Source organism: Leucoraja erinacea, unplaced genomic scaffold (genome assembly GCF_028641065.1).
Source record: "Leucoraja erinacea ecotype New England unplaced genomic scaffold, Leri_hhj_1 Leri_430S, whole genome shotgun sequence".
NCBI classification, from domain to species: Eukaryota; Metazoa; Chordata; class Chondrichthyes; order Rajiformes; family Rajidae; genus Leucoraja; species Leucoraja erinaceus.
The window spans coordinates 40,505-56,277 of record NW_026576331.1 but is presented as its reverse complement, the minus strand read 5'-3'; the positions used below and the strand labels follow the sequence as shown (position 1 = coordinate 56,277).

General features: G+C 51.0%; 1 protein-coding gene across 1 annotated transcript in view; it reads left to right on the top strand.

Moving 5' to 3' along the window:
* Positions 1-6,649, top strand: part of LOC129693806 (roundabout homolog 2-like) — a 50,068-nt gene extending 43,419 nt beyond the window's left edge. Inside the window, exons 9-11 of the mRNA XM_055630561.1 lie at positions 576-788; positions 3,213-3,437; positions 5,939-6,649. Coding sequence (XP_055486536.1) covers positions 576-788; positions 3,213-3,437; positions 5,939-5,940 — 440 coding nt within the window. The 3' untranslated portion in view covers positions 5,941-6,649. The remainder of the gene's footprint in view (positions 1-575; positions 789-3,212; positions 3,438-5,938) is intronic.
* Positions 6,650-15,773: the final 9,124 nt, after the last annotated feature.

The window sequence follows — 15,773 nt, the reverse complement described above, 5'->3', positions numbered from 1 at the left end:
TCCATGCCACGTGTCGCCAACTGCCCCGTATTAGCCGGGACATCCCGTATATTTGGGCTTTGTCGGTTTGTCCCGTACGGGACCGCCCTTGTCCCGTATTTGACCGCTACTACTCGGGTCGAGGGGACTGTCGGGTCGTCCGGCCCCCGCCTCACCCGTCCCGACGTAGTGCAGCCCGTGGAGTGCAGCAGCAGCAGCAGCAGCAGCAGCGCCTCGCCCGTGGCCCCGTCGGGTGCTCGGCAGCCCGGCCGGCTGTCCGACCTTCGGACCTTCGCTGACCGCCGCCACCACGGCCGTTCTTGAGTTGGACGGAGCGCCGGACTGTGCGGGCGGCCAAAACTCCTCCGCTGGCCCCGCCGGCTGGGCTTTGTGTACAGTCCAGCACCCCGGGCCCAACTCATCATTCACCCAGACACGGCCCAGTCCGTCAACGGATTGCCGTGGGGAATTTGTCCCGTATTTTTGATTCTTTTGTCCCTTATTTGGGAGTGAGAACGTCGGCCACCCTTGATCCAGGGACTCTGTGGTCATCTCAGGTCCACCTGGTCACGTTGACTCTCTTTCTTTCCCCGAAGACCTGCCTCCACCGCCCGACCCCCCACCCTGCCAGGGCTCAAAGCTCTACTCAAGGTCAACGGGGGTGGGCGATTCTCCGGACAGCCTGCAGGTGCCCGGCCTGGAAGTGGACACAAGCGCATTGGACCACCTGCTGAAGGCGTCTCTTGAAGGCCAAACCAACCCCGAGGACATGTGGAGCAAACAGCAACACAAGCCAACGATGGGATCAGGTAGGAGAGAGTGGATATCGTGGCTGCCAACTCACTGGACGGTTTCCAGAGAGAGTTAGATATAGACAATAGGTGCAGGAGTAGAGGCCATTCGGCCCTTCGAACCAGCGCCGCCATTCAATGTGATCACGGCTGATCATCCCCAATCAGTACCCCGTTCCTGCCTTCTCCCCATATCCCCTGACTCCGCTATCTTTAAGAGCCCTATCTAGCTCTCTCTTGAAAGCATCCAGAGAACCGGCCTCCACCGCCCTCTGTGAGGCAGAGAATTCCACAGCTCCTAGGGCTAACGGAATCAAGGGATATGGGGTGGTATGGAGTTGTGCGGTGCTGGTCCCGACATCGCGCGGGGCTCCGAAAATCCCGCACTGTCCGAAAATCCCGCACTGTCCGAAAATCCCGCGCTGTCCGAAAATCCCGCACTGTCCGAAAATCCCGCGCGCCAACGGCCTGTCTGCCCGCAGGCACGTTGAGGGCGTACGCAACGTATATCTACGGCGTACGCCTAGCGCGTGGCGTTGCGTGATGACTTCACCGCCCGACGCCGTGCGACATCCAAATTCAGTCGGCCCGCCTCCTGCCCAGCTGATTGGTCAGTATGATGCCGGGACCAGCCCCCCAACTCCAGACGGCTCCGCGGTTGGAAGTGGGACCGGCCCCACGAGGGCGTGCGCCTCAAGCCACCACGTTTTGGTCGCGCTAGACGCGTGCAATCGCACGCTGGTGGGACAGGCCTCTAACCCTTGAGGAAGCTTCACATTCCGGGGGAAGATTTCCGTCTCCGATGCCCAGCTTCCCCCTCTCCCGCTTTTCCGGCTCTCCCTGCGGTCAGCGGGATTGTGGCTGGAATTGCAGCAGCTGTTTTACACGTTCTCGGGAACAGCTGCCTGCAAATCACCGGCTCAAATCTCCCTTTGTGATGTGTGTGTGTTTGAAGATTCGACAGCGGCCCGGAACGGCAGGTTTAACTCTCGTTTGATCTCGGCTGCGTAACTAATTGCCACCCCATCTGAGAGGGGTGACATTTCAGTTTAGTTTAGAGGTTTACAGCATGGAGACAGGCCCTTCGGCCCATCGAGTCCGCGCCGGCCAGCGATCCCGCACACGAACACTATACTACACACACACACACACACACACTTTAAATTTACATTTACACCAAGCCGATTAACCTACAAACCCGCACGCTTTTGGAGTGTAGATTGGGTGAATCAAATTGGCAGGGGTGCTGAGGAAGAGGATTCTTGGAATGTATGCGGGATAGTTATCTAAATCAACATGTAGAGGAACCAACGAGAGAGCAGGCTATTTTAGACTGGGTATTGAGTAATGAGGAAGGGTTAGTTAGCAGTCTTGTTGTACGGGCCCCCTTGGGCAAGAGTGACCATAATATGGTTGAGTTCTTCATTAGGTTGGAGAGTGACATTGTTAATTCAGAAACAATGGTTCTGAACTTAAAGAAAGGTAACTTTGAGGGTATGAGACGTGAATTGGCCAAGATTGACTGGCAATTAATTCTAAAAGGGTTGACGGTGGATATGCAATGGAAGACATTTAAAGGCTGCATGGATGAACTACAAAAATTGTTCATACCAGTTTGGCAAAAGAATAAATCAGGGAAGGTAGTGCATCCGTGGATAACAAGGGAAATCAGGGATAGTATCAAAGCGAAGGATGATGCGTACAAATTAGCCAGAAAAAGCAGCATACCGGAGGACTGGGAGAAATTCAAAGACCAGCAGAGGAGGACAAAGGGCTTAATTAGGAAAGGGAAAATAGATTATGAAAGAAAACTGGCAGGGAACATAAAAACTGACTGCAAAAGTTTTTATAGATATGTGAAAAGAAAGAGATTAGTTAAAACAAATGTAGGTCCCTTGCAGTCAGAAACAGGTGAGTTGATCATGGGGGCACCTTCCGTTTGGGGAGTCTGCATCCTGGGGGCATGAACATTGAATTCTCCCAATTTTGTTAGTCCTTGCTGTCTCCTCCCCTTCCTCAGCCCCCCTGCTGTCTCCTCCCATCCCCCAGCCTTCGGGCTCCTCCTCCTTTTTCCTTTCTTGTCCCCGCCCACCCCCGCCCCCCCGATCAGTCTGAAGAAGGGTTTCGGCCCGAAACGTTGCCTATTTCCTTCCCTCCATGCAAAGTTGCACACTCTCCACTATCGGAAATAGGCAACGTTTCGGGCCGAAATCCTTCTGGAAATAGGCAACGTTTCGGGCCGAAATCCTTAAGGAAATAGGCAACGCTTCGGGCCCGAAATCCTTAAGGAAATAGGTAACGTTTCGGGCCGAAACCCTTACGGGTTTCGGCCCGAAACGTTGCCTATTTCCTTCGCTCCGTAGATGCTGCTGCACCCGCTGAGTTCCTCCAGCATTTTTTTTGTGTAACCTCCTTTCCTTGTTTGTCTGCCTTCCTTTCCAGAAGAAGTTCTGATCCCGTACAGCAAGCCCAGCTTCCCGTCTCCGGGACACGTGAGTGGTCAAAGTTCGTCAGGAACGGCCTCGTCCAAGGGGTCAACTGGACCGAGGAAAGGCGTGGCGCCACGAGGCGGAACAGCGGCGGGCTCCCACCAGCGAAACGCCAGCGACCTTACAGACGTAGCGTATCTCAGCTCATGTGGGCAAGGCCAGCCCTTTGGGGATGTATGTAAGTATCCGATACGATACCATATGTATGATCAATCAATTAATCAATTAATTTTTTCCAAACCAAAAACAATTTAAATCAATTATTTACAAGAATTTACACCGCCATTCAATGTGTTCACGGCTGATCATCCCCAATCAGTACCCCGTTCCTGCCTTCCCTCCATATCCCCTGACTCCTTTTTCTATCTTTAAGAGCCCTATCTAGCTCTCTCTTGAAAGCATCCAGAGAACCGGCCTCCACCGCCCTCTGTGAGGCAGAGAATTCCACAGCTCCTAGGGCTAACGGAATCAAGGGGTATGGGGTGGTATGGTGTTGTGCGGGGCTGGTCCCGACATCGCGCGGGGCTCCGAAAATCCCGCACTGTCCGAAAATTCTTTAAGAGCCCTATCCAGCTCTCTCTTGAAAGTATCCAGAGAGCCGGCCTCCACCGCTCTCCGAGGCAGAGAATTCCACAGACTCACAACTCTCTGTGAGAAATAGTGTTTCCTCGTCTCCGTTCTAAATGGCTTTCCCCTTATTCTTAAACTGTGTGTGTGTGTGTGGCCCCTGGTTCTGGACTCCCCCAACATCGGGAACATGTTTCCTGCCTCTAGCTTGTCCAAGCCCTTAATAATAGACAATAGGTGCAGGAGTCGGCCATTCGGCCCTTCGAGCCAGCACCGCCATTCAACATGATCATGGCTGATCATCCCCAATCAGTACCCCGTTCCTGCCTTCTCCCCATATCCACTGACTCCGCTATCTTTAAGAGCCCTATCTAGCTCTCTCTTGAAAGCATCCAGAGAACCGGCCTCCACCGCCCTCTGTGAGGCAGAGAATTCCACAGACTCACAACTCTCTGTGTGAGAAAGAGATCCTGTATGTTTCTGATGTTTCAGCGAAGAATCCTCTCATCCTTCCAAATTCTGCCTCTAGTGTGTCCAAGCCCTTAATAATCTTATACGTTTCTAAACTCGAGTGTACAAGCCCCTGGTTCTGGACTCCCCTCACCCCCCCCCCAACACCGGGAACATGATCCTCCGTTTCCCTTGCAGATTCAATGGTTAATGGATGGGGCTCAGCCTCCGAGGAAGAGCGTAACATGTCCAGCCACCGCTCTAGCGCGGCCAGTTCCTCCTCCGACTCCATCTTCACCGATGGTGACCCGGGTCTCTGGCGCTGAGAGGCAGCAGCTCTACCCGCTGCGCCTCCGTGACGTCCGTGGGAACGATGAGGGGAACTTGTTCGCCATCTCGGGCGCGGTGCCTGAGAGCAGATCCAATGACAATAATATCTGTAATAGATTCGCCCATTTTTATATTGCGTTTGGCTGTGCAAAGTGGCAGGTGATAGTTAGCAGATGATTTATCAAACTAAACTTGGTCAACAGCCAGACAAGGATTTGCTAGGAATGGTGGCCAATAGATTGATTGGAGAGGTAGATCAGAGATTCATAGAAACATAGAAAATAGGTGCAGGAGGAGGCCATTCGGCCCTTTGAGCCAGCACCGCCATTCAATGTGATCATGGCTGATCATCCCCAATCAGTACCCCGTTCCTGCCTTCTCCCCATATCCCCTGACTCCGTTAGCCCTAAGAGCCACATCCAACTCTCTCTTGAAAACATCCGGTGAATTGGCCTCCACTGGCAGAGAATTCCATAGAGTGATACAGTGTGGAAACAGGCCTTTCGGCCCAACTTTCCCATACTGGCCAATGTGTCCCAGCTACACTAGTCCCACCTGCCTGCGTTTGGCCCATATCCCTCCAAACCCGTCCTATCCATGTACCTGTCTAACTGTTTCTTAAATGTTGGGATAGTCCCAGCCTCAACTACCCCCTCTGGCAGCTCGTTCCATACACCCACCACCCTCTGTGTGGAAATGTTACCCTTTCAGATTCCTATTAAATCTTTTCCACCTTCACCTTAAACCTATCATTAGTAGGTGATACTCAACAGCTCACAGTTTATGATGACTTAGGAAAAGGCCATTCGGCCCATTGAGTGGGCAGAAACTGCATGAGACCCCGGTTTACATCAAAAGGACGTTTCACAGAGTGCTGGAGTAAGTCGGCGGGTGCAGCAGCACCTGTGGAGCTAAGGAAATAGGCAACGTTTCGGGCCGAAACCCTGTCCGGGTTTTGGCCCGAAACGTTGCCTATATCCAGAATTATTTCGGCCCGAAACGTTGCCTTTCACAGAGCTGCTGGAGTAACTCAGCGGGTCAGGCAGCTGTCTATGTGGTCTATGTTTCACAGAGTGCTGGAGTAATCAGTGGGTAGCAATCTGTGGGCATGGATAGGTGACGTTTTGACAATAGACAATCAGGCAGCATCTGTGGGTGGCACTGGTGTGGTAGCAAGGCAATTGACAATGACAATAGTGCATTGGTGTTTGAAGTCCAGTTGGTTGGAGTCCAGTTTCACCCAAACCTGTGCCACAGCAGTTAGAGGCTGACGTTTCGGGTCGAGACCCTTCTCCACAACTTCTAACCCCCCTGGTTCTTTCTTCCAAACAGAGTGAAGACGTTACACGCCCCCCGGGGACTCATCGTCGTGAAAAGCCTCGTCTGACGAGAAGGCCACGACACTCAAGTGGTGCAAAGATCCTCTTAGATATTTATTATATTATGACAGGACCTGTAAATGTGATGTAAAGCCCACAGTCCCACAGACACACGTGTACGTACTAACCCCTCCACCGCCGTCACCCTGTCCACCGCCTCTCCCCCCCCCAACACACACACCCCATGCCTGCTCTCAAACCCTCCCCTCCCCTCCTGCCCCCCGCCCTCTGCAACATAGACAAAGGAAGAATTGAAGACAAAATAGAAATCTAAAGGGCCTGTCACACTTTCCTGCGTTATTCACGAGTTTTCAAACTCGCAGAATGTTCGTCGCGAGCCCGTGGGTTTATCGTAGCGGCTCGTTGCACCAGCCGTGGGCACTCGGGGCATCAGATAAGTCGGGAGGTTTTTTTCCAGCCCGATGAAAAATGGCCACGAGTAAAAAAATATCCCCGAGCCCCAACGGCTGGCGTTACCGAGCCGCTACGATATATCCACGGACTCCCGCGGACTTGTTCGAACATTCTGCGAGTTTGATAGCTCGGGAGAATTCGTGACTAACTCGGGAAAGCGGGACAGGCTTTTTAGATGTTACAATCTAAAGGGCCGGTCCCACGAGCATGCGACGGCAAGCGGCAAGCGCGACCTAAAGGGCCGGTCCCACGAGCAGCATGCGACGGTCCCACGAGCATGCGATTCCACGCAGCAAGCGCGACCTAACCAGAAGCGGGGGCCGCGCGGAGGTCGAGTGAGTGACGTGAAGTTCGAGCGAAGTCCGCGGGAAGTTCGCGCGTGACGTACGGTGTCGAGGCGGCTGCGGGCCGGCGGGCCGTTGCCGCGCGGAATATTTGAACACGGTCAGTTTTTCGGAGCCCCGCGCGATGTCGGGATCACAACTCCATACGGCTCCGGCGATCGAAGTGGGACCGGCCCCGCGAGGCCGTACGGCTCAAGCGACCACGTTAGGCCGCGCTTGCCGCATGGAGTCGCACGCTGGTGGGACCGGCCCTTTCGGGAGAGGGACAGAGAGAGAGAGAGAGAGGGGGCGGCAGCATTTCTTCTGTAAATAGTTCTTGTTGCATTGCCGAACAACAAACTCACCTTGTTTTTTTGACTTTACATCTCGTAGTGTCCTGACATTATTTCCCCCATCGGTCCGTTGTACTATATGTCCATCGACCTGGCGACAACAACATTAAGACGGAAAAGGAAAAAAAAAAAAAGAACATATATGTATTTTCTAAAGTCGTTCCTGCATCACTTTCGTTCCCGTTTTCTCGTGTTTCTGTTTTTCGACGTTTGCACTGACCATTTTTTTTGTTTTAGGGATAAGCACAAAAAAACCTTCCCAGCTCCCGAGAAAACGAGGGAATGCGTGGGAAATTACGTGGAATGGGAGAGAGATTTTAGCTCGCCCGCGTGTGGGCGTGCGTGTGCGTGTGCGTGGACACGAGGCCTGGCGTAATGGCGGGCTCGTGTGCATGGGTCATGCGTGTGCGTGCGTGTGCGGTTGTTTTGCTTGAGAGTATGTCATGTATGTCTCTTTACATGCTTGTAGCATGTGTATGTGGCAAGTATGATTTGTATGATTTGTGCGTGTGCTGAAATATATTACGTGTGTGAGTGTGCGTGCGCAAGCGTGTGTGTGTGTGTCGATGCACACAAGTGCGTGCGCGTGTACATGCGCGCACATATGAATGTGTGTATTGGTGTGTGTGCAAGTGTGTGCGAGTGTGTGTGTGTGTGTGTGTGTGTGTGTACGTGTGTGTGTGTACGTGTGCGTGTGCGTGTGCGTGTGTGGGGGTCTGCATGTAGGGGGCTAAAGCTTCTGTGCCTCTGTAGGATGGCATCTGCAACACAGTCACCTCCGAGCACCACAGAGGTCTCGATCGAGGTGTGTCTGGCCCTGTACACAGGAGACCTCTCCCCTCACCCCGGAGAGAGAGTTCCAAGCCAAGCCCGGCCTGGGCGAGCACGCGATTGTCGTCCAGCCACAGAAGCCCCCTGCCCCCCCAAAGACCCCCCCCCCCCCCCCCCCCCCCCCCCCCCCCCCTCATAATTATTTAAAACAGTTTTCTTCTTTTTAATAGAGAATAAAAAAGGCATCGTACTGGTCCCTGTCCCACCTAACCCTGACCACCACACCCCCCCCCCCCCCCCCCCCCCACTTTAAATCCGTAACGGATATCACCTTGAGTTCTGAAGTGGCAAGCTTCCAATATCGCAACCGCTGAACAAGAAGAGGTTCAAAGGATGCTTGATGTCATATATAGTCTAAAACATTAATCTTATGGCAAGGTCTGGAGCCTTGTTTACGCTGTTAATGGTGAAATAAAGTGTGTGTCAGTATTAAGGGAAGTTGTCCATGAGTCTATAGTATATTGATTAAAACATTGATGTTTTTATGCTAACGTGTCTGAGCGTTTTATAACTTTCCGCACCCAGCTGGGCTCACATAGAAACATAGACAATAGGTGCAGGAGTAGAGGCCATTCGGCCCTTCGAGCCTGCACCATTCGCCATTCAATATGATCATGGCTGATCATCCAACTCAGTATCCCATCCCTGCCATCTCTCCATACATACTGATCCCCTTAGCCACAAGGGCCACATCTAACTCCCTCTTAAATATAGCCAATGAACTGGCCTCAACTACCCTCTGGCAGAGAGTTCCAGAGATTCACCACTCTCTGTGTGAAAAAAAGATCTTCTCATCTCGGTTTTAAAGGATTCCCCCCTTATCCTTAAGCTGTGACCCCTTGTCCTGGACTTCCCCAACATCGGGAACAATCTTCCTGCATCTAGCCTGTCCAACCCCTTAAGAATGTTGTAAGTTTCTATAAGATCCCCTCTCAATCTCCTAGGTTCTCACGGGTTCTAGGGGAAGAATTATAGACAATAGGCGCAGGAGTAGGCCATTCGGCCCTTCGACTTTCATTTGATGAAAGACTGGATAGACTCGGCTTATACTCTCTCGAATTTAGGAGATTGAGAGGGGATCTTATAGAAACTTACAAAATCCTTAAGGGGTTGGACAGGCTAGATGCAGGAAGATTGTTCCCTATGTTGGGGAAGTCCAGAACAAGGGGCCACACACAGGGATAAGGGGGAAATCTTTTAGGACACGAGATGAGAAAAACATTTTTTTTCACACACAGAGTGGTGAATCTGTGGAATTCTCGGGCAAGAGGTACAGAAGTGTGAAAACAAACGCACACACACCTCCAGATTCAGGGACAGTTTCTTCCCGGCTGTTATCAGGCAACTGAACCATCCCACCACAACCAGAGAGCGGTCCTGAACTACTATCTACCTCATTGGTGACCCTCGGACTATCCTTGATCGGACTTTGCTGGCTTTACCTTGCACTAAACGTTTATTCCCTTATCATGTATCTGTACACTGTGGACGGCTCGATTGTAATCATGTCTTTCCACTGACTGGTTAGCACACACCCAACTGATGTTAGTACACAATAGACAATAGGTGCAGGAGTAGAGGCCATTCAGCCCTTCGAGACTGCACCACCATTCAATATGATCATGGCTGATCATCCAACTCAGTATCCTGTACCTGCCGTCTCTCCATACCCTCTGATTCCCTTTAGCCACAAGGGCCACATCTAACTCCCTCTTAAATATAGTCAATGAACTGGCCTCAACTACCTTCTGCGGGAGAGAATTCCACAGATTCACCACTCTCTGTGTGAAAAATGTTTTTCTCATCTCGGTCCCAAAAGATTACTCCCTTATCCTTAAACTGTGTGACCCCTTGTTCTGGACTTCCCCAACATCGGGAACAATCTCCCTGCATCTAGCCTGTCCAACCCCTTAAGAATTGTGTAAGTTTCTATAAGATCCCCTCTCAATCTCCTAAATTCTAGAGAGTACAAACCGATTCACCACTGTCTGTGTAAAAAATGTTTTTCTCATCTCAGTCCTTCGAGCCTGCATATTGAATGGCAGTGCAGGCTCCAAGGGCCGAATGGCCTACTCCTGCACCTATTTTCTATGTATCTATGTAAAAGACTTAATTCCCCTTTATCCTTAACTGTGACCCCTTGTTCCGTTCTAAATGGCTTACCCCTTATTCTATTTCCTCGCTTTATCTCTGTTGGGGTTGGACAGGCTAGATGCAGGAAGATTGTTCCCGATGTTGGGGAAGTCCAGGACAAGGGGTCACAGCTTAAGGATAAGGGGGAAATCCTTTAAAACCGAGATGAGAAGAACATTTTTCACACTGAAAGTGGTGAATCTCTGGAACTCTCTGCCACAGAGGGTAGTTGAGGCCACAGTTCATTGGCTATATTTAAGAGGGAGTTAGATGTGGCCCTTGTGGCTAAAGGGATCAGGGGGTATGGAGAGAAGGCAGGTACGGGATACTGAGTTGGATGATCAGCCATGATCATATTGAATGGTGAATGGTGCAGGCTCGAAGGGCCGAATGGCCTCTACTCCTGCACCTAATTTCTATGTTTCTATGTTTCTATCTTTGAAAGCTAAATTCTGTAGGTTGAAGGCCAAGCTTTATAATTTAGAGATACAATGTGGAAACAGGCCCTTCGGCCCACCGGTTCCGTGCCGACCACGCTAACACTATCCCACACACACACACACTAGGAGCAATTCGCAATTTTACAGAAGCCAATTAAACTACAAACCTGCATTTCTTTGGAGCGTGGGAGGAAACCGGAGCTCCCGGAGAAAAGTCACGGGGGAGGACGTGCAAACTCCGCACAGCCAGCACCCGTGGTCAGGATCGAACCCGGGTCTCCGGCGCTGTGAGGCAGCAACTCTACCGCTGCGCCACCGTGCCGGCCCCTTGTAACAATGAAATTCCAACGTGATGAAACCTCTCCTTGAAGTCAACTTTTTTTAAAAAAAATTCTGTCTCGAAACTGCTCTGAAGTTGTGCAAGGGAAGGCAATATATTTCACATCACGGTTCCAGACCTTGGGATTGTTAGTTCAGTAACATAACCACACTCGCAGAGAGCGAGAGAGAGAGAGAGTGAGAGAGAGAGAGATGGAATCTCAGGAGCATTGAGAAAGGAGCCCAGAGACCTTGAAATGCTTAAATCAAAACCGCGTTGGGAAGAATCATGTTACATGTTGCAAAGAAAAAAATGAGGTACCGTGAATTAAAAAGCTGGGGAGGATTTTTTTTTTCCCACTTCTGAAAGATGTCCTTGCTGTGTTCTCAATCGTTCAGCTTGGGTCAGTCACCATGTGTGTTTTTGTAACCAGAGATGACTGTATATATGTGTTTAGCAAAAGTCGACAATGGAGCCATTCAGCGGGTGGCGAAGACCTCATCGTTCACTCTAGCTGAATGAAGCTGCCTACCTCTAAATATTTCAACACTTCCTCTCATCTTTCCCATTTTGGTCCCTCCAACCCCCAACCCCCCCCTCCCAGAGCTAATTTTTTCCTGGAACCCCCCCTGGGATTTGCAATGGAGGGAAGGATCAGATGACGGAATGCAGGGTTTGAGGGCAAAGGGAATTCCTGGCCGTGGTTGAACAGAGAACGGCTTGTGCTCATTGCAAATTGCTCCTGTAATGGCTTTAACCTCCCGCTCCGCCATCGGCTGGGCTCCTTATCCTCACCACCACCTGCCTGGAGATGTGTGGTGGCCATCCTAGTTCCTCATGGGATCGGTTCTCAAAGCCGATTCGATCAAAGTGCCCCCACCCCCGCAAATTCCCACACACCCCCCGAATTCCCACACCTATCCTTCACAAGATCCCGACTACGGGCGCTGTCTGTACGGAGTTTGTGCACGTGCTCCCTGTGACATGCGTGGGTTTTCCCCGAGATCTTCAGTTTCATAGAAACATAGAAAACATAGAAATTAGGTGCAGGAGTAGAGGCCATTCGGCCCTTCGAGCCTGCACCGCCATTTAATATGATCATGGCTGATCATCCAACTCAGTATCCCGTACCTGCCTTCTCTCCATACCCTCTGATCCCACAAGGGCCACATCTAACTCCCTCTTAAATATAGCCAATGAACTGTGTGGCCTCAACTACCCTCTGTGGCAGAGAGTTCCAGAGATTCACCACTCTCTGTGTGAAAAAAGTTCTTCTCATCTCGGTTTTAAAATATTTCCCCCTTATCCTTAAGCTGTGACCCCTTGTCTTGGACTTCCCCAACATCGGGAACAATCTTCCTGCATCTAGCCTGTCCAACCCCTTAATAATGTTGGAAGTTTCTATAAGATCCCCCCTCAATCTCCTAAATTCTAGAGAGTATAAACCAAGTCAGGGATCAGTTCTCAAAGCCGACTCGCTCAAAGTGCCCCCACCCCCGCAAACTCCCACCCCCCCCCCCCCAATCTCCCGAATTCCCACACCTATCCTTCACAAGTTACATAGAAACATGGAACATGGGTGCAGGAGGAGGCCATTCGGCCCTTCGTGCCAGCACCGCCATTCATTGTGATCATGGCTGATCGTCCCCAATCAATAACCCGTGCCTGCCTTCTCCCCATATCCCTTGACTCCACCAGCCCCTAGAGCTCTATCTAACTCTCTCTTAAATCCATCCAGTGACTTGGCCTCCACTGCCCTCTGTGGCAGGGAATTCCACAAATTCACAACTCTCTGAGGGAAAAGGTTTTTTCTCACCTCAGTCTTAAATGATCTCCCCTTTATTCTAAGACTGTGTGTGGGCCCTGGTTCTGGACTCGCCCAACATTGGGAACATTTTTCCTGCATCTAGCTTGTCCAGTCCTTTTATAATTTTATATGTTTCTATAAGATATCCCCCCCCCCCCCCTCATCCTTCTAAACTCCAGTGAATACAAGCCTAGTCTTTTCAATCTTTCCTCATATGACAGCCCCCGCCATCCCAGGGATCAATCTGGTGAGCCTACGCTGCACTGCCTCAATCACAAGGATGTCCTTCCTCAAATGAGGAGACCAAAACTGTACGCAATACTCCAGATGTGGTCTCACCAGAGCCCTGTACAACTGCAGAAGAACCTCTTTACTCCTATACTGAAATCCTCTTGTTATAAATGTTCTTTCAGACCATTCAGCCCATCAAGTCTACTCCACCATTCAATCATGGCTGATTGATCAAACATGTGAACCAACAAAATACCAGATCAAAGGGAGGCTACAGATTTTTGGCTGTTGAGTAGAGCAACTACTCGTGGATACAAACTGTTTTTATGTCTGGCTGAGTAAGCTTTGACAGTCCGGAGTCGCCTTCCAGAGGGAAGTGATTCAAAGAGTTTGTGGCCAGGGTGAGAGGGGTCAGAGATGATCTTGCCCGCTCGCTTCCTGGCCCTTGCAGTGTACAGTTCATCAATGGAGGGAAGGTTGCAGCCGATATCCTTCTCTGCTGATCGGACGATTCGCTGCAGCCTCTGGGTGTCGTGCTTGGTGGCTGAGCCCAAACCAGACCACGACCATCATGTGTTAACCCACTCATTCCTGGGATCATTCTCGTAAACCTCCCCCGGACCCTCTCCAGAGCCAGCACATCCTTCCTCAGATATGGTGCCCAAAATTGCTCACGATATTTGCAGGAAGATTGCTCCCGATGTCGGGGAAGTCCAGGACAAGGGGTCACAGCTTAAGGATAAAGGGGAAATCCTTTAAAACCGAGATGAGGAGAACTTTTTTCACACAGAGAGTGGTGAATCTCTGGAACTCTCTGCCACAGAGGGTAGTCGAGGCCAGTTCATTGGCTATATTTAAGAGGGAGTTAGATGTGGCCCTTGTGGCTAAGGGGATCAGGGGGTATGGAGAGAAGGCAGGTACGGGATACTGAGTTGGATGATCAGCCATGATCATATTGAATGGCGGTGCAGGCTCGAAGGACCGAATGGCCTCTACTCCTGCACCTAATTTCTATGTTTCTATGTTTTCTATGATATTCCAAATGTGTCCTGACCAGCGCCTTGTAGAACCTCAGCGTTCCATCCCTGTTTTTGTATACAAGCCCTGTCGAAATTAATGCTAGCATTGAGTTTGCTTTCTTCACTACTGATTTGACTTGCAGACTAACTTTTTTTGGGAATCCTGCACTGAGCCAAGGTTTTTTCTGCACCTCCGATTTCTGGATTCTCTCCCCATTTATAAAATGGCCTACGCCTTTATTCCCACGACCAAAATGCACGATGTAGGCAGGGACGGCTGGAGTGGTGGGGGGGGGGGGGGGGGGGGGGGGGGGGAGAGTAGCTGACTATAGGAGATAATCACACACACACACACACTCACACACACCCTCACCGGGATCTGGCCAGTGTCCAAACTCCCATTGTGGGGGACATCAGTCTAACTCAGCCAGGCTGGACAAACCCCAGGCCTTGCCAAGTTCCACAAACTCCACGCTCCGCATGGTAAATTTCAATATGGCACTGCATTGTACAGTGAGATTAGATCACGTTATACCCTGCCATCTACTGTGCCAGAATACAAGTCCCCTTCTGCAGGAGGCAGAGAGTCCACAGGACAGACACAGACTCCTGGAGTAACTCAGCGGGACGGGCAACATCTCTGGCATCAGTCCGAAGAAGGGTCTCAAGTTCAAGTTCAAGTTCAAGAGAGTTTATTGCCATGTGTACCTGTATAGGACAATGAAATTCTTGCTTTGCTTCAACACAACAGAACATAGTAGGCATTGACTACAAAACAGATCAGTGTGTCCATATACCATGATATAAATATATACACACATGAATAAATAAACTGATAAAGTACAAATAACAGATAATGGGCTATTACTGTTCAGAGTTTTGTCCGAGCCAGGTTTAATAGCCTGATGGCTGTGGGGAAGTAGCTATTCCTGAACCTGGACGTTGCAGTCTTCAGGCTCCTGGACCTTCTACCTGAAGGTAGCGGGGAGATGAGTGTGTGGCCAGGATGGTGTGTGGGTCTTTGATGATACTGCCAGCCTTTTTGAGGCAGCGACTGGGATAAATCCCCTCGATGGAAGGGAGGTCAGAGCCGATGATGGACTGGGCAGTGTTTACTACTTTTTGTAGTCTTTTCCTCTCCAGGGCGCTCAAGTTGCCGAACCAAGCCACGATGCACCCGGTCAGCATGCTCTCGACTGTGCACCTGTAGAAGTTAGAGAGAGTCTTCCTTGACAAACCGACTACACCCGAAACGTCACCCATTCCTTTTCTCCGGAGATGCTGCCCGTCTCGCTGAGTTACTCCAGCTTTTTGTGTCTATCTTCGGTTTAAACCAGCGCCTGTAGTTCCTTCCTCCACACTCTGAGTCCAGTCTCCAATCCTCAATCCCAGGAATGAGTGGGTTAACATACGATGAGCATTTGTCGGCACTGGGCCTGTACTCGCTGGAGTTTAGAAGGATGAGGGGGAAACCTCATTGAAACTTACCGAATAGTGAAAGGCCCGGATAGAGTGGATGTGGAGAGGATGTTTCCACTAGTGGGAGAGTCTAGGACCAGAGGGCACAGCCTCAGAATTAAAGGACGTTTCTTTAGGAAGGAGATGAGGAGGAATTTTTTTAGTCAGAGGGTGGTGAATCTGTGGGATTCATTGCCACAGACGGATAGGGTGGCCAACGTCCTCACTCCCAAATAAGGGACAAAATCAAAATACGGGACAAATTCCCCACGGCGTTGACAGGGCCGTGTCTGGGTGAATGATGAGTTGGGCCCGGGGTGCTGGACTGTACACAAAGCCCAGCCGGCGGGGCCAGCTGAGGGGTTTTGGCCGGGGGGGGGGGGGGGGGGGGGGGGGGGGGGGGGGCGCGCAAAGTCCGGCGCCCCGTCCAACTCGTGAACCGATGATCGGCCGTGAGAAG